At 50.7% G+C, this 27506-nt stretch overlaps 1 protein-coding gene across 1 annotated transcript; it reads right to left on the bottom strand.

Moving 5' to 3' along the window:
* Positions 1-4434, bottom strand: LOC106834033 (tubulin alpha-3 chain). Its single transcript, XM_014845454.3, has 4 exons — positions 4314-4434; positions 3267-3415; positions 2272-2952; positions 1-329 (listed from the first exon to the last, which is right to left on the bottom strand). The coding sequence occupies exons 1-4, from the start codon at positions 4432-4434 to the stop codon at positions 33-35; spliced, it is 1248 nt and encodes a 415-aa protein (XP_014700940.3). The 3' UTR covers positions 1-32.
* Positions 4435-27506: the final 23072 nt, after the last annotated feature.

The following is a 27506-nucleotide window of genomic DNA, read 5'->3' on the forward strand; positions in this document are numbered from 1 at the left end:
ACAAAGGGATGGCGTTCAGCATGGTCTCCCACTCAGTATTCTTCCCCTTCTTCAGCCTCTGCTTCCACAGAATCCACGCCCACCTCTTCATAGTCTTTCTCCAGCGCTGCCAGGTCCTCCCGGGCCTCAGAGAACTCTCCTTCCTCCATGCCTTCTCCCACATACCAGTGCACAAAGGCTCGCTTTGCGTACATGAGATCAAACTTATGGTCTAGGCGGGCCCAGGCCTCGGCGATGGCAGTGGTGTTACTCAGCATGCACACAGCCCGCTGCACCTTGGCCAGGTCTCCCCCAGGGACGACGGTGGGGGGCTGGTAGTTGATGCCCACCTGCCAGAGAAGGGGAAGAAAGTATTCTGTGAAGCTTCCGTCAAACCCAGAAATGGTGGCTGCTATCGTGCAAACAGAAGACACACTTTGTTTCCCCTCTGGCAACCTGGGAGAAGGCTCGGTTCACCCTGCAGCCTCTGAGCCCTTCTTGGTGCCAGGCAAGCTGCCAGGAGAGCAGGGTGCTTGGTCCAGACAAGGAAAACCAGGAAAGAGGAGCCCCAGCGTCGGCCACCCTGGCTGGGTCCCAAGCTGCCTGAAGGGCTGTGTCCCAGCAACTGTGACATGTGATAGGTGCCCAGGTGACAGGACTGTCTTCCTTCTGAAAAGGGACACTGCTCTGGACTCTGCATATGCTATTTTCTCCACAGGTGTCAACAAGATGGGGATTAATTTCTGTGGCTGAAACCTTTTCCCCCGAGACAGATTCAGAGTACACAGCTGTGGCTGTAACACGAGGGAAGATCGTACCCTCTTCTTGCCCACCAAACGAGCCAGCCCATGCAGAGCAGGCGGACAGGGACACTGTCAGAGGTCCCAGGACTGCTGCACCCACTGCACCAGGAGGTGGTCTATGTGTGTGCTGAGGAGGAGGAAGGGGGTGACGCTCTAGGCTGGGACCAAAGGGGAGGCATTCCAAGTTTCAGATCCAAGGGACAATGTGACCAGAGGTTTTGGCAGCAGCACACAGGGTCAGCTGGAGCTCGGGTCAGCAAACATTGTCTGTAAGGGTGAGACACTACATATTCTAGGCTGGGTGGGCCACACAGTCTCTGTTATAGCTCCCCAGTTCCGTCTTTGCAGCAAAAGCAGCCACAGTACGCCAATGAGCAGGTGTGGCTGTGTTCACAGAAAACTTATTTACAGAACCGGGTGGCGGTCCACCCACCATGCTGACCCTGAACTAGAGGAGGAGAACCAGAGGAGGAAGGCCCAGTTCAGAACCCCCTGCAGCAGGCCCAGCAGAAGCAGGGAGGGTCTGAGCTAGCAGAAGGGGCATGAAAAGGCTCAGGGAAGCACAGTCCCGAGGGAAACAGTCCACAGAGTTCAGTGATCAAGGACTGGACAAAGCTGGAGAGCAACAGCAGGGCTTCTATCCTGTATCCAGTGGAACGTGGGGACAAACTGGTCTGGGGCAGACTCAGGCCAGGATTTCCAGGCTTACCAAGAGAGAAATAAAGATGTTGCCATTTTCTTCACAAAGATTCATGATAGTTTTTCTTTAAATCCAACATTGCACTGGACATTTAAATTGTCCTAAACTCACATTAAAATGAGTTTCTACTCACTTATAGAATGAAGTAAAATTTAGTGACAGCAATCAGTTGATAGTAATTCCCCAATTTCAAATATCCACATGAATTACCAAAATGCTCTGAAAATGCCTACATTTCTCAGTCCAACCTACATTTCCCACACTAATTCTACCACCCAAGAAAGGGAACAAAATCCTTCACGGGGGCTGGACCAGTGGTGCAGAAGTTAAGTGTGCACTTTCCACTTTGGTGGCCTGGGGTTCGCCAGTTCAGGTCCCGGGTGTGGACATGGCACCACTCGTCACGCCATGCTGTGGTAGGCATCCCACATATAAAGTAAAGGAAGATGGGCATGGATGTTAGCTCAGGGCTGTCTTCCTCAGCAAAAAGAGGAGGAGTGTCAGCAGATGTTAGCTCAGGGCTAACCTTCCTCAAAAAAAGAAAAAAAAAATCCTTCAAAAAATGTCTTATTCTGTTAAAAAAAAATAGTCTCACCACAGATCTATAGTGTGATGACTCAGGAAGGAAGTTCAAAAGATGCCACTGAATAAATGATCACTCTGGTTCCATAAGTTATGGCCAAGAGCCGAGCTGCAGGAACAGGGGAATTCTGTGCAAAGGGGCAGCGTTCTATGGCAGGGTTTGCTGCTTGCTAACAGGTAAATGCACTCCATATCACCCAGTCCTACCTTAAATCCAGTTGGGCACCAATCCACAAATTGGATGGTGCGCTTGGTCTTAATGGTAGCGATGGCTGCGTTGACGTCTTTTGGAACCACATCGCCCCTGTACAACATGCAGCAGGCCATGTACTTGCCATGGCGAGGGTCACACTTGACCATCTGGTTGGCTGGCTCAAAGCAAGCATTGGTGATCTCAGCCACAGACAGCTGCTCGTGGTAGGCCTTCTCGGCTGAGATGACTGGGGCATAGGTGGCCAGGGGGAAGTGGATGCGGGGGTACGGGACCAGGTTGGTCTGGAATTCTGTCAAGTCCACATTCAGGGCCCCATCGAATCGCAGGGAGGCCGTGATGGAGGACACAATCTGTCCGATCAGGCGATTGAGGTTGGTGTACGTGGGCCGCTCGATATCTAGATTGCGCCGACATATGTCATAGATGGCTTCGTTGTCCACCATGAAGGCACAATCAGAATGTTCCAGGGTTGTGTGGGTGGTCAGGATGGAGTTGTAGGGCTCCACTACAGCCGTGGAAACCTGGGGGGCTGGGTAAATGGCAAATTCAAGCTTGGACTTCTTGCCATAGTCCACCGAGAGGCGCTCCATGAGCAGAGATGCAAACCCAGAGCCGGTGCCGCCTCCGAAGCTGTGGAAGATGAGGAAGCCCTGCAGCCCCGTGCACAGATCTGCCTGAGAGAAAGTAGAGAACATGAACCAAGACCTGCAGAAGCCACGCCACCAACCTCCAACCAGCCACAGTCACTTCTCTTCCTCTGCGAGATTATACCATTCACATCCTCCACAGCGAAAATGCATTACACTTAGAGGCAAAGCAGAGCAGACATTAAAGATGTATGGATGCACCACAGTCACACTGGAGAGTAAGAGTGTGGACTTATGATTCTGGCCTTGGTTTTACCAAAATGCCCTCCTGGTTGCAGTCCAAGGCCTACCCGCCCATCCAGGACAACGTCATCAGGAAGCCTTCTCAGTACTCTTCTTACCAGTTTGCGGATCCGGTCCAGGACCAGGTCGACAATCTCCTTGCCGATGGTGTAATGGCCTCTGGCATAATTATTGGCTGCATCTTCCTTCCCGGTGATCAGCTGCTCTGGGTGGAATAGCTGCCTATAGGTCCCTGTGCGCACTTCATCTACAAAGAAGACACAGGTGCCACAAGTCTTTAAAGCCTATTGTTAACTCTCCAGGGTTGACAGAATCGGGATCGTTCCATTTTACCATGCACATGCTGTTCCTTGTAGGTCAACAGCATCAGTGTCTCATAGGAAATGTAATACACAGACCACAATTGCAACCTATGGCTCTAGGAGAGAAGAGTCAACTCGCGCTACAAATGCCAGTGTGACCAGTGCCCAAAGAAGGAAGTAGAGCTCTTACACCTGCACACAGACAATGCTACATGTGCATATTTCTTCCATACTCGTAGCTACGGCCAAGGGGATAATTTAAACATTGCTTACATACTAGACAGTCCCCAGCATGACTTCTGCTGGGCAGTCCCATCAGGGCATCCTTGTGGCCTGGATGTCACAGACTTTAGGGTGACATTCTGTCATACCCTGGGTGGCCACTGAAAGGTGCTCTTTTTGTAGAGTTCCTTGGAAACTACCTCAAACTTCCACTTTGGAGGAACCTAACGAATGTTCTATATTACCTTTCTATGTCTAAGATGCAGGTAAAAACTCGTGCACCAGCCTGAGAGAATGTACAGCATTAAGGAGGGACCAGTGCCCGGGCACCCTGCAGACGGTGTCTACACAACCACCTGACCAGGGCTGAGGTGGCCACCAGTGAATCTATCACCAGCCATCTTCCTGCTGGTCAACCTTACAGAAGGTTTTTCTAAATTAGAAGGCTGAGTCCTGTGGACATTTCAAGCACTAACCTTCTCGTTTCTCACCTAATGTGGCCACAGGCATACATTTGTATGTCTGTCCTTTCTGCAGAGGGATTCAAAGGAGCACATGTGGGGCTTTAGCAAGACTCTCCCACCCTCCGAGAACAGCCACCCTACGTGCCCGAGTACCTACCGACTACAGTGGGCTCCAGGTCCACAAACACTGCTCTGGGCACATGTTTGCCAGCCCCAGTCTCACTGAAGAACGTGTTGAATGAGTCATCCCCACCACCGATGGTTTTGTCACTTGGCATTTGACCATCAGGCTGAATTCCATGTTCAAGGCAGTACAATTCCCAGCAGGCATTGCCGATCTGGACCCCTGCCTGCCCCACGTGGATAGAGATGCACTCGCGCTGGAAACCAGAACATAAACCTGAGACTCTGGTCTTCAAGCGAATTGTCATTCTGTGGCACGCAGAACATACATATGTGCTTCAGAGTGTCTACAGCTTTCTCAAAGCTTATTTCCCACAAGGCTTATGTGACCATTTTGGGGAAAGTGACATGCTCTAACCCACCCTAGCTACTAAGCACCAGAGTTAGCACCAGAACCTAAGTGTTTGCTACTATGCAAAAACTAGGTTATTTGAAAACTTGGAAGCTGTGTAATGTCAACAGTAAACTCCACATTATGGCTAGTCATGTAATTCTCTGAAGAATATAGCAGTTTTTGATTGAGTCCTGACCAAGGAATAAGGTAAACGGTGATAGAGTCAGGGAAGGAAAAGTGGACTAGGACACAGGTGACTGGACAAAACACCAGTGGTCACTGTGTGTGTGTGTGTGTCTCTCCACTGCCCTCTAGGTCCACCCTCCATTGTTTTCCATCCAGCTCTGGGCTCCTGGAGGCTGACCCACGTGGACTGCATCAAAGGGCTTCTGGTTGCTTTAGCCAGTGGCAGGCAGCAGCAAGAGACTAGGAGGTTAGAACAAAGTGTGGGCAGGGCGTTCCCTCCCTGCCCGAGTGCCATGGGTTGCTGGAGGCTGCTTATCAAGGCCACAACTCTCAGCAGTCAGTGCTTCTCACAAAGTGACCCTGTCAACTTCTAGTGACCACTCCCTCCCCTCACTCCATAAAGCCTAGGAGGTAATGGCTCCCCGACAACACAAATGCTGGGATACTGCACTCTCTTTGGTGATTTCCTCAAATTCTGCCCATTCCTTTAGAAATAGTACCTTTTTAAAGTCTCCTCAAAGTACCTGTTCTGAACGTACCATCTCTTTCCTGCTGGGAACCTAAGCATACAGACACTAATCACTTGTTCAATTGTAGACACATCATCCTTACAGAGAGGAAATCAAATGAAAGTTGAGATGTCCCACCCACCCTAAATTCTAATGCACAATTCCAAGAACTTGAAGTCCCGTTGTCTATTATACAAGTACCAAATCTCAGTCATCAGGGCATCAAAGATCAACATAATGCAGCAGTCGCCTCACAGCATGCCAGGAGGAGGCATTCAGTTCCAGAAAGAACTTCTCCAATGACAAGCTCACTCCTCCAGAGGGAAAATTCATCAACACTCTGAGAAGTGCTTTGGAATCCACCCAACCACACCATTTTCAAACCCATCTTACTCATTTTGCCTTACTGAAATCCGGACACCCTGTATTTCACAGGATGTGTTTCCCAGGAGGCCTGATGTGGCATTCGACTCCCTCAGGCCAGTATGATCAGCGTCAGCTCTGTGACCTGAAGAAATCCCCCAATTTCTTCATTTACAAAATGAGGGCTGGGGAGCTAAGTGGTCTGCAAGGCCACTTCCATCTGCTTATCTAACCAAGATACTAATCAAAGCCATCAGGAAAATCATTTCTAGCTTCCCACAGAAAGCCTTAACTATAAATTCATCACCAATCTCCCTGGATCATTAAAGTTCACATTTCTTTAGTCAGCTGTATCTCCTCTCTGAAAAAAGTCATTTGAAACTTCCTCTGTTCTTTGCAAACTCCAGACCGACTCTTCTTTTCATATTCTTCGAAGATGACCTTGTTCCCTTCCTACCCAGAAGGTTCACCTTCCTGCCACCCAATGTGCAAAGAGACCCTTGTGCTTTCCTCCTTCCTTTACTTTACAGTGAAGTTGTGCTCCCTCTTGGGAACATCCCTTGTTTCTCCCGAGCCCCCACCCAGCACCGGGGCTCAGTGACCACGGTGGAGTTCCCAGGCGCTAGGGGTCCGCTGACCTCTCCAGGGTGGGTGGAGGCACAAGCATTTCCCAGCAGGATCAGGAGGTTCCTAGTCCCTTCACTGTGCTGACATTTGCACTGACAGTGCACAATCAAAGGCGCACACAACTGTTGGCACCTGAGCCCAAATCAAGGGAGTGGCACCAGTCTGTACCAGTGGTCACTGGATTCTTCACCCTTATGCACTCGGTGTAAAAAGAAAACAAGTTTCACTTAAGAACATCCTTGATGAGGCAAAAAAACGGTCATTAACTGTATTAAATCTATACCCTGAGAGCTGGGACAAAGTGGAAAGCAAAGACGAAACACCTCCGTACAGGAGGAAATGCAGCCGTCTAGGGAAGCCCTGGGGCTGTTGCGGGTGGGAGCCGCAGGCTAAACCAGCTGCTTTTCCGCGCTCCAAGGACTGAGGGCCGCGGCCAGTCAGACTTCCACGTTTCACTTACGTAACACGCTGGTTCAAAGTGAGTATTTGGGAAGCGTCTCGGTCTGAATCTTTAACGTGACCAACACCGACAGACACGACCCCATAAACACAGGCCCTGGGGTCCTCGAGAACGTTCCGTCGTGGAAGGAGGTCCTGAGAGCCGCCCCCCAGCCTTCGGGACCCCCACGCCGTTGGTCCTCTCGGAGCCCGAGTCCATGCCAGGCAACGACCCACTGCCGCCCTGGCTCCTGACGACGCGATTTCCGGAGCCCTCGCACCCGCGACCCCTTCTCTGGACACCCACATGCCGGGTGCCATCGCCCCGGCCGCCCCCCAGAGGAGGAGCCCTCCCGGGCCCCAGGCCTCACAGGCCCCCGCGCCGGCGCTCTGCTCCCCCGCAGGCCGGGCCTCCCGCGCCCTGTTCGGCCACCCGTTGCCGCCGAAGCCCTGTGGCGCCCCAGGTCCCCCACCGTCTCGGGCCTGCCCCTCGCCGCCCCACGTCCGCCCTCCCGCCTGGGCGTCCGCGGGGCAACAATGCCCGGGGTCCTGCCAATGCGTGCAGCCCACAATGCCCATCCCGGCCCGGGCCTCACCATGGTGAGCTCCTCACCACCCGACGCCGCTCCTCGACCTCAACTGCTGCTGGACCTGAACCGCTCCTCCACCCAACCGTTCCTCCACCGCAACGGCTGTGGCTGCGCGCGCTCCCCAGAGACACCTGCGCTGCCTCACTGCCATTGGTCCCCAGCACAAGGGGGAGGGCCGACGCCAGGAATCCTGCTCTCCATTGGCCGTTGCTTGACGCGCGGTGTATGGTGCTTTCTCATTGGATGTGGCTTTGGCGGGAAGGTTGGACGTCGCGGAAGGCGGAGGGAGGGCCAGGCGTTGCGGGGTGTCCTCTGACGTTACGTCGGAGCGGCCACAGCGCCCCCCGGGTGGGGCACAGGACCTTACAGTACGTGTAAAGCCCACACCCGTGTGCTGCTGCCCCTTCGCCCGGCACCGCAGACCCGCTCGCCTCCTGGCTCCTTATTCGGGTCTCTGCAAACATGCCTGCCCGTCATCTACCCAAAGTCGTCGTCCTGTTTCTTGTCTGTCCCCTTCCTGGTGCAAAAGAGCCATTCCCATCCAGCGCCCCAAACCGGGTGGGATTTGGTTGCTTCTTTAAGGAGGAGTGGGATTCCTCATTAAAGGCAGCCCTCTCACCCCCAAGAGCTGGGTGTGGGCACAGTGTCCCTTTTGGAGGACTTTGGAACAATCACCAGATTCCTCCATTCCGTAAAGGTGGACTGAACTTTCTTTAGGATCCAATGTGTAGATCCTTCTGGGAAAAGCTGCGGAGGAGGAGTCCAGGCAGATCCTGCTCAGCATCAGAACGCAACACCTGGTTCTGGCGACTCCCTAGCGGATGTTCAAGCAGACCCTTAACTTCTCCTCAGAGGAGATGGGGACCCAACCCCTGCAGTGAGACACACCGGAAAGGTCTAGGGGAGGCTCTGATCAGTGCCATCAGGTCTGCCCTTAGAAACACGGCTTTGGCAGTAGGAAGGAGGGGGATGGGAGGAGGTCACAGGAGAGCCAGGGAAACCAGGAGAAACCGTCCCTGCTTCTCTCCCTGGGAGAGTGGATCCTTCTGTCTCAGTCACCTTGGGCTGCCATCACAACATACCACAGACCGGGCGCCTTAAACAAGAGAAATGTATTTTCTCTGTGGATAGCAATAACAAAATGGAGTAACACGTGTCAGGGCTTCTAAAATGGAGCTGGGAGGCCATTAAGGAAATGGGGCTTATGCAGGTACACCACGTCTCTACCCAGAAGGAATGAAACTTTTGCACTGAGCTTTACTGCTGTCATCGTGACCTTCATCTCAAGAAATACGCTTACTCGCATGGATCTAAGTTTCTGACCTATATCATTTTCCTTTTCTGAAGAACTTCTTTTAACATGACTTGCAAGGCAGGTCTGATGGAGACACATTCAATTTTTTTTTTTTTTTTTTTTTTTTACCTTAGAAAGTCTGTATTTCTCCTTCACTTTTGAGGAGAAATATGATGGATACAGAATTCTAGGTTGGCGGGGCGTTTTCTTTCGACGCTTAAAATATCTCACTCCCCACACTGCACAGAGGGGATGTGCAGCAGCCTGGGTAACGCACGCTGCTTCTCTTACCAGGGGCCGTCTGACCTTGGCACAGCGGCCATTTAACCACAGGCTTCGGACCAGGGAGGGAATTTTTTCTGGCTTTTGTGATTTGGAGTGGTATTCATCAGCTTGTCGAACTTGTTTGTTTTGTTCGCGTTCTCATTCTGAGCAGAGATTCCCTTTGGTACCTAATCTTTCATTTGTAATTGTGCATTGTTTTCTTAAAGAGGCCCCCAAAACCTCAAGAAAGTGAAGGGCTGCGGGGCTGGGAGAAGGTCCTGAGCCAAATGTGGAGGCAGGACTCCTGGTGGCATCACCAGGGATGCCTGGGTGCTGGTCCCAGCCCGCTAGTGTGCGCTTCCCATACCAGCGGCTGCACAAGTCCCTGGTGGGGGGCTCATATCCCCAGGTGTGACAGCGGGGCCTGCCTGCTTGGCTAGGATGTCGGGGGTACAATCCAGGTGGGAGGTGGGGGGGCCTCCGGGCCTCTCGGAGCCTCTCTATCAGCCTGCCCAGAGCTCTGAGTCACTGGTCCTGGGCAGAGGCGCCCAGAGTGGTGGCCCTGTCCTTCCAGGTCCCTGCCAGGCAGACCAGAGCTGTTGGGTGACCTGGCCAGCAGGTGGCCAGTGGAAGACCGCAGTACAGCGTGGCCTCAGGTAGCACACACAGCCTAGGGTCACACGGACCAGACCCAGGTGTGCAGATCCATGGTGTGCATGCCCTGCATGTGCAGACAGTCAGCCACACTTGCATGGCTCGCACAGTCTCCTCTCTCTGTCTCGTGGTTTTCCTGGCTCCCTGAGCTCGCCTCCCTGGCCCTGCCAGTGGGCCGACTCTGCAAGCAGATCATCACCAGGCCCCGAATCCTGCCTGGGGAAGCCTCATTGCTGCTACCGAGAGGGCTCTTGTCGGTGCACCAGGCACAGAGCCACGAGGGGGCGGTGCTGTGCAGTGAATGAGGGTGAGGCTCCCCCTCCATCAGCCCCTGTAGGTTATGGAGTTGGCGAAGGGCTTCACATGGGTTCCATCATTTCATCCTCACAATGACCCCAAGAAGAAGCCAGGGAGGCACAGAGAGGTGAAGCTGCTTGCCCAAAGTCACACAGCTAGGAAGTCATGGAGACAAGACTCAAATCCATAACCAGTGGCAGAAGTTCTGGGTAGTGAAAATATCAGTGTAAGGACACCAGCTGTCCCTGCCAGGGAAGGGCGATGGCCTTCTATTTCTGAAGTCACGTCCTTCCTGCTCTTGAGGTGCTAAGATGCTCTTCCTTTATGAAATGAAGCAGGCAGTGGATGTGTGTGTGTTGTCTTTTTTCTCGTCCTTAATAACCAAAGTTAACAATTTTTTGCTATCCTATGTCTCCCCCCAGCCCCCATCTCCAGACCCCAAATTCCAAGGCCTAGGGCCTGTGTCCTGAAGACCAAGATCCAGTGGACTGGAAAATGGACCACTGGGGAGTCACTGAAGGGTTTTCAGCGCAGGCACTGGAGGAGAAGATGTTGACAGTGCATCTGCATTTTTCAAGATCCCCTTGGCTGCAGTGTGGGAAAGAGGCCAGAGGGCCGGAGTGGGTGGGGGAGACAGAGGAGGAGGCCATTGGTGGTGCCAACCAGACAGTCACATCGACTGGGACCAACATTTGAAGCAGGTCAGATAATTCAGGGTCCTGGCAGCAGAAAGACCATCCAGAATGGAAAAGAATCAGTCCTTCTGGGAGTTGTGGGCAGCTCTATCCAGCTGCAAGGGTCTGACCAGCCTGCACCAGCTCAAGTAGGGAGACCACCTGTTGCCCTGGTTTGCCCAGGACTTCAGCACCGAAAGTCCCAAGTCAGGGGAAGCTCCTCCATCCTGGGCAAACTGGGACAGTCGGTCACCGTCATCTCAGGACCAGGTTTGTGTGTCAGTCAGGGTTCCCTGCATCTTGCTCTGTTTAGCCCTTCATGAGAACATGCCCCAGGCCACGCTACTGAGCTGAACTGGAGACTCTGCCTGAACTGTGCCCTGCAGCAGAGTCAATGCATTCTCTGTGTCATGAGTGGGATAAGCAGTCTTCTGGGTGCTAAGAACATTCCAGTTCGTGTGTATTTTGTGTGGATGTAAGTACACATCTGCGTTGAGAGTAGACAGAGGGGAAACTGTGGCAGCCAAGGGGAGGAGTATATTAACTTTTAAGACATTAATAACACAGTCTTCCCCACTGTTGTGTCTACTTACCGACCATCAGCACTGCAGAGAGTTCCGGTTCATCCACGTCCTCACAACACTCGACACCGACACTTCTCACTGTAGTCGTGCTGCTGACTGGGTGGCTCTCAAATTGTGTTTCCCTGAAGACTAACGAGGTTGAGCACCTTTCCATCTGAGTCTTCGCAATGTAGGGCCTCTTCGGGGAAGTATCCGTTCAGGTCTTTTGCCCATTTTCTCTTGTTTTCTTTGTAGATACGAGTCCTGCATTGGATGTGTGGGTTGCAGAGAGCCTTTGCCACTTTGGGGCTTATGTTTCCTGCTCTTGCTGGTGTCTGCTGGTGAACAGAGGATCCTCATTCCAAAGGAGTCAATTTTTCCTCCATGGTCAGCTCCGCTCTACCCTAGTCACGTCACCTCTGCCCTCCCCAATGTCAGGAAACTCTCCCCTTTGTTTCCTCTCAATGTTTATTGTTCTACCTCGCACAATTAGATCCACAATCAACCTGGAGCTGATTTTTGGATAGATTTTGAGGTCGGGTTAAAGATTTCCATATAAATGCTGACCCAGCATCATTTCTGGAAAAGGATGGTCAAACTGTCACCAGACAGGGACCCTAACCCACTTCTCTTGTCCTGCCTGGACTCTGACATTTGTGTCTGACCTGATCCTCCTGTCTTCTGGCCAGGGGCAGGGGTTCCTTGATCTAACACTGCAGGCCATGAGCTTACTGGCTTTCAGTATCTTCCAGGAAGAAGGCCTAAGCGACAGCTGCCCTGGCCCCAGCTGCTCTGAACCAGCCCAGACCAGTCTAGCCCACACCCACCAGACTGGCACCGGCACAGACAGGTGGAGAGTTGTACCAAAGTAACCTTCCCTCATTAACCTGGTCAATTCCCCTCCTCTGGGACTGGTGAAGGAGCTGTTTTCAGGTCACGTGATGTATGTAGAACCATGATTTCAAACCATGCATGTGCCAGCTTCTGCCCGCCTCTCCGTGCGATGATGAAACTTCCCCTTTGAATATTTATTCCCCACCTCAGCGAAGACACCCACCTCCCTGTGCTCGGGGGGCCATCGCTTTGTGAAATTATTCCCTCTGCTCTCCACCTTTTTCTTTGCTGCATGCTGCAAATAAAACTGGACTCTATGAAACTACTTCTGGTCAGTCCCTCCTAAGAGGGACCACGTTCGGTTTGGAAACAAAACTTGTTTTGGGCTTAATTTCCAAGAGACAGGGATGTTAGTTGCACTCATCGGCAGTGCTTGTTGTACAAACTGCAGCTGTTCCTTTGTTTATTCAGCATTAACCGGGGCCCAGCCTTGTGCCAAGCTCAGGGCCTGGCTTGGGACTGTGGGCACCGCTCTCAAGGTTCCCAGGGGAGGACAGACGAGAAACTGCCCACTAAATGGGCCTGTCTTATCATCACTGTATCTCCTAGGCTCACCCAGAGCCCAGCACACAGTAGGAGCATAATAAACAGCAATTGCCTGGGCAGCAGGACCACACGACATCTCTGGCATCTTGACTTCGACAAAAGCGTGGTCAAACAACAGCCTATCGTCTTCTTTGCTGTGTGACTCTAAGCAGGTCACATCACCTCTCTGAGAATCGATTTCCTTGTGTGGAGGATGGGAACTGACATCACAGGGGCCTGTGGAGTTTCAGGAGCTGATCTGTGTAAAGAGCCTGGCACACACTGAGTGCTTTACATGTTACAGCTACTGGAGTTAACGTTGTCACCATGGTGTCCAAGAACCTGGTAAATACTCTGGTCTCCACTCACCTTATGGAAAGTGAGGAGGACTGACCAGGTGATGTCTCTGTCTCGTCCACTCTTGGACTCTTGGAATCAGAGACGGGGGCTGTGCAGAGCAGGCCCAGGCAGAGGAGAAGGAAACTGACAAAGTGTCATCATGATGTTCGAAAGAGAGAGATTTAAAAGTGGGACAAGGTTGGCAGAGAAGCCAGGAAGGTGACTTGCGTGTGTGGAGTCCCCAGCAGGGGAGGTCAGTGAGGTCCCCTCATCAGGACCCAGGACTCCTGAGTGCCCGGGCCCCAAGTGCTCGTGGAGGAGGAGTGTCCTGCCCTTGCGGGCCGTCTGGGTGCTGGGTGTCCAGGTCCTGTGGGCTCAGAAGCACATCTCCCATGTTCTGCTCCATCTCCTCTGTCTTGGCTAAGGGCACGGCCTCCACTGTCGCCAAGTCGCCAGTGCTCAGGATGCCAGGGATGTGGAGGGCTCTGTGCCAGGGTGTAACCATGGCATCCTCCACAGCCCTGGGCCACATGTCAGGACAACATCTGGGCCTGCGTCAATCTGACACTAGCTCCTTGGGCTTCTGGCTCTCCTGGATTACTAGTCTCACGTGGGAGAGAGAGGCTCAGAGAGGTGCAGTGACTGCCCAGGGTCACAGAGCCCATGAGAGTCTTCTAGGACCAGCAGTAACGCTGGCAAGGACATCTCCTGCAGTCCGTAATCTCTGCCACCATCTGACACTCATACTCTTTCTTTAGCTACTATTCTGTTTCCTCCGGTCAAAGAATCCAGTGCCAAAGGTTAAGGAGGAATTTGTGGCAGATCAAAAGCTAAAACTGCTTCAGCACTTTTTAAATTACCCAACTCATGTCTTCAGTCACAAAAACGTAGGAGAATATAGAAAACCCCAAACCAAGTAACCTTACTGTTCACAGACAAGCACTGGCACAGTGTACTGCACTATGATCATATGAAATAGAAATGACTAGGAAACATTTTCTTTCACGTGCATTTATGAATACTGTACATCTTTTTCAGAGCACACATTTAGTGAGATATCAGTTCTTTCATTGTCAACCAATTCTACTTCTTATTTCCTGGAAATTACCTACTTCTACAGTTCGATATTGCTGCAAACTTCAGTTATATACGCTGAGCTTCTTGTGATCACCAGACATCGTGTAATTATTTTACTGTGGTGAGAGCCCTTAACACATAGCTGCCCTTCTTAGCAAACATTTGAGTGCACGACGCAGCCCCGTGAACTACAGGCACAGTGCTGTGGGCAGCTCTCTAGAACTCACCCGTCTCACCCAGCTGCCACCTGCTTTCTGCCTGTTGAACAGCAGTTACCCATCCCCTCCCCAGCCCCTGGCAATCACCGTTCCACTCTCTGTTTACATGAACTTGACATTTTTTCTTCTTCTTGCTTTTCTAGGGGGTCCTTTTTCTCAGCTATATTGGGGTATAACTGACAAATAAAACCGTCAGCAATGTACAACCTGATGACGTGACAGACTGTGTGAGGATTCCCCCATCCAGTCAATTAACACATCCGTCACCTCACATATTGTTTTTTTTTGGTGAGAACATGGAAGTTCTACTCTCGTAGTGAATTTCAGTTACACAATGCAGTGTTATCAAACATAGTGACTTAACTATTTTAGAGACCTCGTCTAAGTGGAATCACACAATGTAGTCCTTCTGCGACTGGTCTATTTCACTTGGCACGGTCCAGCCATCCCACTTGTGGGCACGTATCCAAAAGAGTCGAAAGGAAGATCTCCAAGAGACCTCTGCAGCCCCGTGTGACGGCAGCACTATTCACAGCAGCCAAGACACAGAAGCAACTTACTGTCCACCAAAAGGTAACCGGAGAAGGAATACGTGGAATATACGTACCACGGAACATTATTTGGGCTGAAAAGAGAAGGGTATCTTGCCATATGCAACAACGTGAAGGCACTTATTTTAAAGTGACAGTAGACTTCAGGTTGGGCCAAGATGGAGTAGGCCCCACACATCCTCCATCTCTCAGATGACAAATGAGACTGTGCACAGAGGACAGAAAGCACGTGCTTGAAAACGCTGAGACGTGAACTCTACCAGGCAGGTGGGGACAGGACTCCTGAAATGGGGTGATGATGTGGCTGTTCCCTCCTCTGTGTCCCAGCTCAGTAGGGCAGGGGGCACCCAGCAGCCGCTGACAGTGAAATCTGTGGGACCAGCCCCTTATTTCTAACCCAAGTAGTGGGAACGGGGGCCTTGTGAGTCAGGAGGGAGGGGTCACCCCCACTCGTTTTGTTTTTCTCTCCCCAGTGACAGAGTCTGCCCTGCGGCCTCAGCGATGGCAGAGGCACCAAAAGCCCCGAGAACTTCCCTTTGTCTCTGGACAAGAGAGCAGGGACAGAGAAGAGACTCCTGGGTCTGAAGAGTGTCAGGGAAACCTGGTGTTTTTTTGCTGAAGAATATTCGCCCTGAGCTAACTTCTATGCCAATCTTATCTGTGCCAATCTTCCTCCTTTTTGTATGTGGGTCCCTGCCATAGCATGGCCACTGATGAGTAGTGCTGGTCTGTGCCCAGGATCTGAACCCAGGCCACCAAGGCAGACCACGTGGAACTTCGCCATTAGGCCACGGGGCAGGCCACGGGAATCCCCATTCTTTTCTTCTTTCTCTTCTCTGGCTGTTTCACCAGGTAGGTCAACCAAATCACGTGGATCTGCATGACATTACAGGGTGCAAACACTCAGAAGACCTTGTCAGAGGCGCCATAGAGCCTGAAGATGTGGGTGGATCCTGAGCAAGAGAGAGCTGGAGAAGGGACTATTTACCTCGGTGGGTGAGCCAACACGAGTCCTGGGCTCATGCTGAGCCCCAGGCACAGCACAGACCACAGAGGCAGAGCAAAGCCCTGGAGAACTGAGCCCCACTCTCTGCCCGGATCCACCCGTGAGTGGGATGTATCCGTGTGACGCAGCGGCACAGCGATGCCGTGACAACGGCCTGAGGCGGGAACAACTGCCATCAGAGGCAAGTACCACACGCAGCTCGACCTTCCCTCTATCGATGCTCCATCAGCCAACAGAGGGAGAACAATGAACCAGCTCCAGAGCATTGCACTGGGAAGCAGAGTCTCACGACACCAGAAGCAAACTGTCCAGGACACTGCGCAAGATCACACCACAAACAGACCAAGAACGAGGACAAGCTGAGCACTTCTCAAGGCAAAAGACGCTCCACAGACCCAGCCCTGAAATAACCCGCAGGCACTCTGCTCAGACAGAGCCTCCACTGCACCCACGCTCAGGGAGGCAGAGGGAAGGCTCGGGAAACTCCTGGAAAGACTCACGTTCTCAGCAGACAGAGATAAACTGTGGAAAAGAAGCAGACGGACATTTTAGAACTTAACATACAACATCCAAACTCAAAAATTCACTGGATGGGCTCAGTAACAAAATGGAGAAAACAGAGGAAAGAGTCAGAAAACTTACTGATCAATAGAAATGGCAAATCTGAAGAACAAAGGGAACGAAAGATTGAACGAAAGACACGAGACCCTCAGAGATGTGGGGAACATGGAAACTTCTACCTTGTGAGCCATGGGAGCGTCTGAAGGAAAGTGAAACAGGTCAGTGCAGAAGAGAAGATGTGAGGAAAAGGATGGTGGGAAACTTCCCAAATTCATGAAACACAGGACTCAGCTCAGAAAGCCTCACCCTGACCAGAGTCAATCTCACAGAAAGCAAAGACCAAGGAAAAGCTTGAAAGCAGTCAGCGAAACGACACGTCATGGCTAAGAGAACATCAGTGTGCAGGGCTGTGACTTCTCCTCACAAACCATAGAGGCAGGGGCTGGCCTGGAGGCATAGTGGTTAAGTTTGCTTGTTCTGTGCCAGAGGCCCGGGGTTTGCAGGTTGAGATCCTGGGCCCGGACCTACACACCGCTCATCAAGCCATGCTGTGGCAGAATCCCATAGACAAACTAGAGGAAGATGGCTCAGATCTCAGCTCATGGCCAATCAACCTCACAAAGAAAGAAAAAAGAAAGAAAAAGAGAACATAGAGGTAGAAGAGACGGAATCACATCTTTAAAATGCTGAAAGAAAAGACCAACCCAGGACATGACAGGGAGCAAAGGTGGCCTTAAGGATCGAAGGCCAAACCCAGCCAAACCCAAACAAGGGTTGATGCATCTGAGAGAAAACTAGGAGAATTCATCACCAGACAATGCACCATAAAATACTCTGTGAAAAGAACTTCAGGCTGAGGTGCAATGACACGAGAGGAGCTGGGAACTTGAGGAAGAAGGGAAGAGCGACAGAAAGGTTGTCTCTGGATAAATGTGGTGGCCTATTTTTCACCTCTTACATTTTTTAATATATGTACGACTCTGAATAAAAAAGGCCTCCTCAGTGTCAGAGGGTGGCGTTCAAGTTCTATGGAGGTGACCCATGTGACGATGGTGACAGAGTGGAGGGCACAGCATCCACAGGGCTGGAAGGCTTCTACGTTCTATTTCTCTGGTAAGGCGTTATGTGCAATTGGTCTGTGAAACAACGGTACACGTAGCGTTATTCTCAGGACAACTAGAAATCCTCACAAACTCACTCCAGAAAACTGCAAAACCTCAGTAGCCCCACATGAGGAAATTTGAAAAAGGCAGTGACAACAGTCACTGCACCCAGGTTTCTGGAGAACAGAAGTCGTGATCTCCCTTGGTCAGCTGCCTAGGAGCGTGCTTGCTGGGTCACATGTTAAGTGTGTCCCACCCCAGGTCCTTCTGGATCCTCTGCACACGTGCCCTTCCGTCTAGAATCTTGGCACATGTTCATTCTTCCCTCACAGGTTCCAAAGCTGCATCCTAGCAGCAGGCCTCACAGTGCCCACTTCGCCTTTGGTGTCGTTTGCACCTGAAGGAGAGAACTCAGAGCCCAGCTCTCCATTGAGAGACAGACCTCACCCACCTGCGGTATGGGCGGATCCCAGGGCAGGCTGTGCCCCTCACGCCCACCCCGGGCACCGTGGGGCCAGCGCCTGCCAAGAGGGCTTCGCCGCCTCCAGCCCCTTCACCGCACCTGCCGACTTCCCTTGGCTGTCCGGGGTCACCCAGCTGTCCATGCCCCGCCACCCACTCGCAGGACATCCTGCAGGAATGCAGCAACTTCACACCCGCGATTTCTCATCGCACCTCCCAGATGGGGTGCCTTGACCCGGAAGATCCTGCGCTCCTTTCTGGGGGTCCTTTCCTCCATCTGCAGGCCTGGCCATCAGAACAAGGCCATGCTCTCTGCTCTCACCCCTGAGAAGTCCTGCAGCTCACCATCTGCTGAGGACAAAGTCACTCCCTCCGTGGTCCAGGAGCAGGGAGTCACCCCGATGCCGCCCACAACACCCAGGTGTGCTCAAGACCCCAGCACTGACAAGATGCTGTTGAGAACCCCGGGAGAGAGCAGGAAAGAGACGGCCGAGCAGGAGGAAGACCCCCCAGTCATCGAGAGGCAGGACGATGAGGGAAGGGGCCCTGACAACCCTGGGGAGGCATCGTCTGCATTTAGGCCGCTGGGGCTGCAGGGAGGCCTCTGTTCCATCGTGCCCAGGCCTGGGCCTCTGCAGGGAACCCACCACAGCATGAGGTCAGAGGACAGATCAATCCAGAAGTCCCAGACTTCGTGCATGAGCTCCTGCCCCAGAAGAAATGCCATCACCAGCTCATATAGCTCCACCCGAGGGTTCCCATCAGTGCAGAGAAGGATGGGCCCAGCCACAGCCCACACCTGGCTGCCCCAGAGGCCCTCCGAGAAAGTGATCCCAGAGGGCCGTGGATCTCCCTCTGCAGGCTCGGGGCTCTCCCACAGGAAGACGCAGCGTGGGAAGGACGCAGAGCCAACACCGGGGCAGACAGAAAGCCAGAGCATCTGCTCACCCACACCCGACAGGTCCAGGCCCCGAAAACGAAAGACCCCTCTGCTGCCAAGCAGGCACGGGGCCCCTCTGAGCCTGCCACCAGCCCTTGAGCTGGGATTTCGAGTCACCGTGGAAGATCTGGCCTCGGAGAAGGAAGCAGCACTGCGGATCATCGACAGTGCCCTGCGGGGTGAGACCGAGGCCGTCAGGGACCATGGCACCACCCAGCCTTCCTGTTCTGTCTCCATGCCTTCTGCAGCGACGGCTCCTCCACCAGCTGTCCCTCTGGCCCCCAGCATGACCTCAGAGTGGGGAAAACGCAGGAAGGTCCAGGACACCATGGGCCCACTCACCATCCTGCAAACTGCTGGAGCGGCCACCGTGGGGCATCCTTTGTGGCACAGGAAGCGCAGCTCTCCAGGACCCCTCCTCTCCCTGTCACAGCCCCTGCCAGGCACCTCTTCACCCTCACTGCCCTCACCCATGTCCACATTGCTGACCCCTGCTTCCTCCCCAGGATCTGGCAGGGATGCACTGCCTGCTAGGCGCCCAAGCGCCCTGCTCCCTGCTCCTGGCCCTGCACCAGGCATGGAGTCTGCAATTGGAAGCCCAACTTCTGCCTGCTGGGCCCCTGCCCCTGCGGCAGCATCCCCTCCCTGCTTCCTGTTGAAGTCCACCTGGGGACACCCTCGCAATGGGGGAGGAGGAGGCCACTCGAAACCCAAGGCTTCAGTGTCAGCTGCAGCAGACGCCAGTTCTGCCTTCTCTGTAGCTTGGAGCACCTCACCCATGTGCACAGACTCTCCTGTCTCCACCTCACAGCGCCCCCCTCCCATCACGGATCCTGGTGCCCCTCCCTCCACGGGCCTGCCAATCATTCCTGCTGGCAGTTCCAGCCCCTCTCCCTGCATATCTACAGGCCTGGCTCCCTGGGCAGCTGCTGACACTGAGGTCACCCCCATGGACACTACTCCGGCTCCCCAGCCTCTGCTCGAGGGGTCTGCAGCTGGCTCCAGTGGGAGCATCTCCTCACCTGCCCTGGCCCTTCAGATGTCCCCCAGGGACAGCATGGCCTCAGTCACCAGCAGCCTGTCCCCACTGAGGTTCTGTGGCCGCACCCCAACTCCCAAACTTCCCACGAACCCTGGAGCCGTGGCCCAGTCCAAATCAGGGGCCCCTGATGGGCAGCAGCATGGAGCCACCACCTTACCAAGCTCTCTCCAGAAGGGCACACGGGCTGCGCCAGCCCCACCCCGAGCCCCAACCCCTGCACCAGGCCAGCCTGCTGGGGACAGCACCACATGGGCAGCTTTTCGGGTGGCAACACCCACACCTTCCATCTTGGGCACCCATAGCAGCACCTGGCCAGGTCTTGCTGCCACCCCAGCTGTCTTCCCTTCTGGCACAGCCCACGCCTCGGGCTTGGCCCCTGCCACCTACAAGCGGAGCACTGTGACCCATGCTGGGACCAGGATGAGGCAGCCACAGTCACAGTTTGGCAGCAGAAGCCACGTGCCCTTCAGGTTACAGGTCTTGGTAGCATCTAAGGGCTTTGACAGCAGATCTGCTCTGTCATTTTTGACCCGTTCCTTCAGTGCCCTCAGCCTTAGAGCACAGACGAGTGTGGCCCCAAGCACCACACACCGCTATGGGGGCAGCTTGGGCCAGAACACCTGGGGGCCCCCTCCCCAGAGCGTCCCAATGGTGACTGCAAGACCCAGCACCAGGCAGAACCCTGGGTGTGGATGCACTACTGCCCCTTCCTCAAGCCGCATCCCTGGGGGCCTGTGCAGGAAGAGACGCCTTACTTCCGGCTGAGGGCCCAGCACCATGGCCAGGAAGGGGTGTTTCCATCCCTACCTCTACTTCCAGCAGCCCTACCTCAGCGGGGGCACCGGAAGGAGCAGCCTTGCTGTTTGGTTAGGTCCCCTCATCCCCTGTCCCTGTGGTCAGAGGCCTCAGGAGAGAACACGGGGGCACTTGATCACGTTCCCTCTAGTCAGGCAAGACACCTCCTTTGCACCTACAATTGAAACTTCCCCTCTCCCCATCTTCCTCCCAGAACCCTCGTGCCTTCCCCACACCTTTTAATAAAGCCTTGTTCTTGTTCCTTAGCATGATTCTCCTCTGTCTGTCTCTGGAGGTCAAGTGTGGAAAGCACTGGCTGTGTGAGTGGTGACAAGGGAAGCCAGACCTAACTGTGTAAAGGTTGCTGTGGCCCAGCTAATGGGGTGTGGAGAGGACACAAGTGGATGGCTACAAGGACTGACACCTAAATAGTAAAGGTGTGTTTTAGTTGAAACGATGCAGCCCAGGATAACAGGGGCCCAGGGGAGCGACAGACAGGGAGACTGACCCTTGCCAGTGGAATTGCTGCCTCCTTTGACCTGTCTGACCTGGAGCAGGCTTATCATCCTGAGTGGACACCAGGAGTCTGCCCTCTACACATTTCCTCCTTTAATGGAGCAATTTGCTATTTCTTCACTATTTGCTTTTAAAGTCCTAGACTAATCACCTACATACACATCCCACCTGGAGAGCATGGGCCTGGCATCCAAGCTTCTGGGCTTGAACAAAAAGGGAGCTTTAATTCTAGGACGGGACGTGACCCTGAGCAATTTGTGACGTCTTCTTTAAAAAAGCAGATGGACTCCCTGACGACATTTCTTCCCTTTTCCAGAAACAGGGATGAAAAGGAAGCATTTGCAGAGGAAACAAGCTAAAATTAGCCCATTGAAATTATCAAGATTCAAAGACTCCCCATTTGTGGTCCTAGGTGTGTGGAGCTTAGAGACCATCACTCTTGTCGTCATAACAAGAAAAAAGATGAACAAACTGAAATCAACAATTCCTAAATCCTTCAGAGAATCGAGGTCATAGGGCAAACAGTTACCACTAAAACTGGAGAGGCGGGTGAACACAGAGAATCCCAGCTGAACAGAGCAGAGCCCTCTGCTGGAGGCAGGATCTGGGCAGCAAAGCTTTAACCGTAACTCAGGAATTTCTGGAGGCTCAGTGTAGATCAGTTTCAGGCTAAAAACCCCTGGGGGCCCCACTTATAGGGGCCTGCACACGTTCCTGAGTTTTACCTCCAGTAGCCCCAGTTCTCAGGGTGAAGATCATAGAAAACTCCTTCATCCTTCCAGCAGGGAGAGATGAAGAGCAACCATTTTGAGACACACCCAGCACAGCCTGTGTCCTTAGCAAGCCTTCCCTTGAGGGAACTCTTTCACCAGAGCCACTGCCTTGGCTTCTACCAGAGCATCACTGGCCTGGGGAAGGGAAACACCCTTACCTTGGCCCTGTAGCTTTCCACGGACAGGAAAGGAAATACCAGCCCCAGCTCCCTCGAGCATTCTCTCACCCATGGCACAAAAAGTCTGAGAAGCACTTGTGAAGATCAAATCCCAGGGTCACAGGCTCACGAAAAGCCTGAGAGATAATCACAGGAATTCAGAACACTCGTCCCTCCCCTAAACCTTCCCAACGCGTCAATATGGCTCCTGGATCAATAGGGGCTTCAGCGGAAAACACTTCCAGTCTCAGGTCTGACTCAGGAGGTAGTATAAAGGCAAACCCAAAGAGAAGAGGGGAGACAAAATACACAACGACAACCCTGGAGAAAACCAACGACCTAGAGGGAATTAGAGCTTCTGACACCTGATCAAGCATCAAACAGTTAACATGGCTTAACTCCTAGGACATCAGAACCTCACAGGAAAGGCCCATTTATCAAGTTGTTCAGACCCCATACATCACGGCCATCTTTCGACCAAAAAGTGCAAGGCACACGGAAAGGCCAAAGCCACAGTTTGAAGAGACAGAGCAGGCATCAGAAGCAGACTGGGATACGATGGAGATTTTGGAACTATTAGACTGGAAATTTAAAACAGGTGTAGTGAATAGGCTAAGGGTTCCATAGAAAAAGTGGACAACATGCACAAACTGTTGGCCAGTGTAAGCAGAGAGACAGGAATTCTAAGACAGGATCTAAAGGAAATGGTAGAAAAAAAAAATACTGTAACAGAAAGCGAGAATGCTTTTGATCAGCTGGTGAAAAAACTGTGCATGACAGAGCAAAGAATCAACGAGCTTAAAGAAACGTCAAAAGAAACTTCTCAAACTAAAAAGAAGAGGAAAAGTACTGAATAATGTGGAAACAAATATCCAGGAATGCTGGGACAATTACAAAAGGTGTAACATCTGTGAAAAGAGAATACAAGAGGGAGGGAGGGAGGGAAGGGTAGAGGGGAGAGAGGAGGGAGGGAGGGAGGGAGGAAGAACCAGAAGAAATATTTGAAGCACTAGTGGATAAAAACTTTTATTTGACATACATCACACCACAGATCCCGGAATCTCAGAGAACATCCAGCAGGATAAATGACAAGTGATCGACACCTTGTAAATCATACTCAACCTTCAGAAAAACAAAGACAAAGAGAAAATCTTGAAAGAAGACAGAGAGGGAAATAATCTTACCCATAGAGAACCTAGTGTAAGAATTATATCGAATTCCTCTACAGAAACCATGCAGACAAGAAGAGAGTGGAGTGAAATATTTCAAGTCTTGAAACAAAAAATCCCCAATAATATCGAATTTTTACCCATCAAATTTCTCCTTCAAAATGATGAGACGTAGGGCTGGTCTAGGGGTGTAGTGGTTGAGTTTGTGCTCTCTGCTTCAACAGCCCCAGGTTCTCAGGTTGGGATCCTGGGTGGACACCTATACACCACTCATCTAGCCATGCTGTGGTGGTGTCCCACATACAAAAACAGGAGGATTGGCACAGATGTTAGCTCAGCAACGATCTTCCTCATGCAAAAAGCAGACGATTGGCAACAGATGTTAGCTCGGGGCTAATCTTCCTCACAAAAAATTACAAAATAAAAAGAAGAGAAATAAAGAATTTCTAAGATAAATAAAGACTGAATTTGTCTCTGCCTAACCTGGCTTGCAGGAAATGTTCAAAGATGTTCTTCAGAGAAGGGAAATGATGTAGGTCAGAAACTTAGATCTTTTAAAGGAAGGAAGAGTGCAGAGAAGCAATAAATGAAGGTAAAATAAAATAGTGCTCAGTTTTTACTTTTCTTATTCTGAAGTCGTCTAGCAGAATCGTCTTGTTGAAAGTAAAAATACATTTGGTGACAACAGTTGATGGATAAGTCAAGCATAGGAGAGCCATTTTATAAGGGATGCGAGGGAGGAATTGGGAAGACTCTGTCATAAGGGACCGGAACTAACCATAAAGAAACACAGTGTCATTTTAAAGTGAAGTGAGGTTAGCCGTAAATTTATATTATAAGCTGTAGGGAAACCATTTAAAAACTGTAAAAGAAGTATAACGGATACACTAAAAGAAAAGAAAACGTGGAATCATATGAAATGCTCAATTAACACCAGAAAAAGCAAAAAACAATTTAAAAGTATAAAACAAATAAAGTGGGGCCGGCCCAGTGGTGTAGTGGTTAGCTTTGCGTGCTCCTTTCCGGTGGCCTGCAGTTTGCTGGTTTGGATCCTGGGCAGGGACCTACACACCGCTCATCAAGCTACACTGTGGCAGTGTCCCACAGACAGAGTGGAGAAAGCTTGGCACTGATGTTAGCTCAGGGCAAATCGACCTCACAAACCGCCCCCCCCCATGAAAACCATAAGACACAAAAAGAAAGAACAAGCACAATGGACAGAAAACAGTTACAAATGTGGTGGCTATTAATCCAACTATATCAGTAATTACTTTAAATAGGAACGGTCTAACCACAGCCATTAAAACACAGAGACCATCAGAATGCATTAAAAAAAAAAAAGGCCCAACTATATGTTGTCTACACAAAACCCACTTTAATTATAAAGACACAGCTAGGTTAGAGGCAAAGGGACAGAACAAGACAAGGCAGGAACACACATCCAAACAAAGTTAGAGGAGCTGTATTAATTTCAGACAAAGACGACCTCAGAACAAGGACAATTCTCAGGGACAAAGGCAGGCATGCCATGATGTTAAAGGGGTCAATTCTCCAAGAAGACAGAACAGTCCTTAACGTACTCGCCTCTAACAACAGAACATCAAAATAACGGAGGAAAAACTAATAAAACTGCAACGAGACACAGGCAAATCAACGATCACAGTGGATGGACACAGAAATAGAGAAATCCACCATGACGGCACTAACCCTGCTCTCTCATGAACCGTCGATGCAGCAGGCAGAACATCAGCAAGGATGAAGTGAAGCGAGCCATCCACCCACAGGGCTAATGACCATCTCTAAGACACTGCATGCAAAAGAGCAGAATACACAGTCCTCAAAAGCTCACACACAACATTCACAGATAGATCACCTTCTGGGTGAAAACATCCCACACCTCAACAAATTTACAACAGAAATCATACAAAGTATGTTCTCAGACCAAAGAGTACTCTAAAATAGAAAATACAAACAGAAAGATAGCTGGAAAAGCCCAAAATATTTGCAGATTAAACAACATATGGACCAAAAAAGAAGTCTTAAGAGAAATTGCAAATATTTTCCACCAAATAAAAACAAATATACAACTTATTAAAATGTGTGGAATGCAGTGGAAGCAGAACCTGGAGGGAAATGTATTGCAGTAAATGCACATATCAGAACAAAAAAGATCTGACACAATATCTAAGCTAGAGGAAGAAGAACAAAGGAAGCCCAAAGCAAACAGAGGAAAGGAAATAATAAAAATTACAGCAGAAATTAATGAGATTGGAAATGGGAAGTCAATAGAGAAATCAAAAAAGCAAAACTAGGTCTTTGAAAAGATCAAAAAATGCATAAACCTCTAGCCAGGCTAATTGGAAAAATAAAAGAGAGAGAAACACCTATTGCCAATATCAGAAATGAGGGAGGGGCTCTGATTCCTGATTAACTGAACATTAAAAGGACAATAGAGAAATATTTGAACAGGGAAATGATATCTTCCCTTTGAGTACCTTTGGATCTACAGCAAATCTTGAAATAAACTAATTCAAACCTTTCCCTGACCCTTTCAAGTTTAACTTTTATTTTATACCACCAAACTATTGATGAGGTTATGATTTAATGTCTAAATCATTTCCAACGAGTAAGACTCTATTACGCATAAATTAGACATCGCTAAAGTGCAAAACTTTTGTGATTCAAAGGACTCCATTAACAAAGTGAAAGACAATCCACAATATAGAGAAAAGTTTGCAACTCGCCTATCTGATAAGAAACATACCTCGAATATGTAAAGGACTTGACCACTCAGTTATAAAAAGACAAATAACCCAAGTGAAAAATGGGCCAATGAGCTGAACAGACATTTCTCCAAAGAAGATAGACAAACGGCCGTTAAGCTCATGAAAAGATGTCCAACATCATCAGCCATCAGAGAATACCAACCCAAACCACAGTGAGATATCATTTCACACCCATAGCCCAGCTAGAATGCAAAAGACAGATGGTAAGTTTGGTGAAGATGTGGAGAAACCGGAACCCTCACACACTGCTGCAGGATGCAACATGGTGCAGTCACTTGGAAAAAATTCTTCTGGGCATTCAGATCGTGAAACAGAGAGCTACCATATGACTCAGCAATTCCACTCTGAGGTATACACCCCGAAAAAGTGAACCTTGAACAGGAATGTTCACAGCAGGAATACTCATAATAGCCAACAAGGGGAAAATACTCAAATGTCTGCCTACTGAGGAAAGGAGAAATGCACTGTGCTACAGCCGTACGACAGGATTTTATTCACAATCAAAATCAGCGAAGGCTGACACATGGCACAACAGGGATGGGCCTTGAAACCATTATGCTGAGTGAAAGAAGCCGGACACAGAAGGTCAGACACTGTATGGTTCCATTTACGCGGAATGTTCAAAATAGGCCAGTCCATAGAAATAGAAAGCGCATTTGTGTTTGCCTTGGCCTTAGCGGTCGGGGAAATGAGACTGTCTCCTAACAAGGGAGGGGTTCCTTTTGAAGGGATAGTGGAAAGTTCTAAATCAATTGTGGTGATGTTGCACAATTCTGTGACTATATTAAACACTCTGAATGGCACACCTTCAAGTGTGACTTGTATTGAACGTGAACTGAGCCTCATTAAAGCTGATATGATGATTAAAACACTGCGTTGTGCATCGTCAACATAGAAAGACCCCCGGAAGGGAGTACAGAATCTTGTTCACTCGCTTTAACAGATCTGAACTAGGGAATACAAACCCAGAGGAATTCTATTAGTCAATGTTCTAGGTACCAGGACATCCTGAAACACTCACGAGGATTTCCACGTTTTAATTTTTAGGAAACAGCACCGAAAGTTTAAAAAAACATATTCACATGTGTCAGGAGAGAATCATCATACTTCAGGGGGAGGGGAACCCGGGGAAGTCATCAAATGGAAAGAAGTGTAAGAGTTTGGGTCACAAGGATCTGCACCCTGAATAGGAAAGTGGGCCCACCTTTATTACTGCTCCATGCCAACGATGAGCTAAAAGTGACAGAGCCCAATTAACAGCATCTCTTTCAAAAGCATCAGTTTTTGAAAAGCTAAAATATTAAGAAATACATATTTTGGAGTTATGAAGAATTGAATCTTGCAGATTCTCACTTGTAAAACTAAAACTTTCTGAAAATTCCATTCGTAGTCATTGGAGTGACTCTCCTGGTGGTTTGAGTGGATTCCAGAAGTCACAGATGCCTTAAGGATACAACTG

Source organism: Equus asinus, chromosome 20 (genome assembly GCF_041296235.1).
Source record: "Equus asinus isolate D_3611 breed Donkey chromosome 20, EquAss-T2T_v2, whole genome shotgun sequence".
In the NCBI taxonomy this organism is placed as follows: domain Eukaryota; kingdom Metazoa; phylum Chordata; class Mammalia; order Perissodactyla; family Equidae; genus Equus; species Equus asinus.

Excerpts from the sequence above, each read along its gene's own strand:
- LOC106834033 (XM_014845454.3), bottom strand. The coding sequence starts at position 4,434 with ATGCCAAGTGACAAAACCATCGGTGGTGGGGATGACTCATTCAACACG. Across the intron at positions 3,416-4,313 it reads CCTGGAGCCCACTGTAGTCG|ATGAAGTGCGCACAGGGACC; the intron begins GTAGGTACTCGG and ends TCTTCTTTGTAG. Across the intron at positions 2,953-3,266 it reads TGGACCGGATCCGCAAACTG|GCAGATCTGTGCACGGGGCT; the intron begins GTAAGAAGAGTA and ends ACTTTCTCTCAG.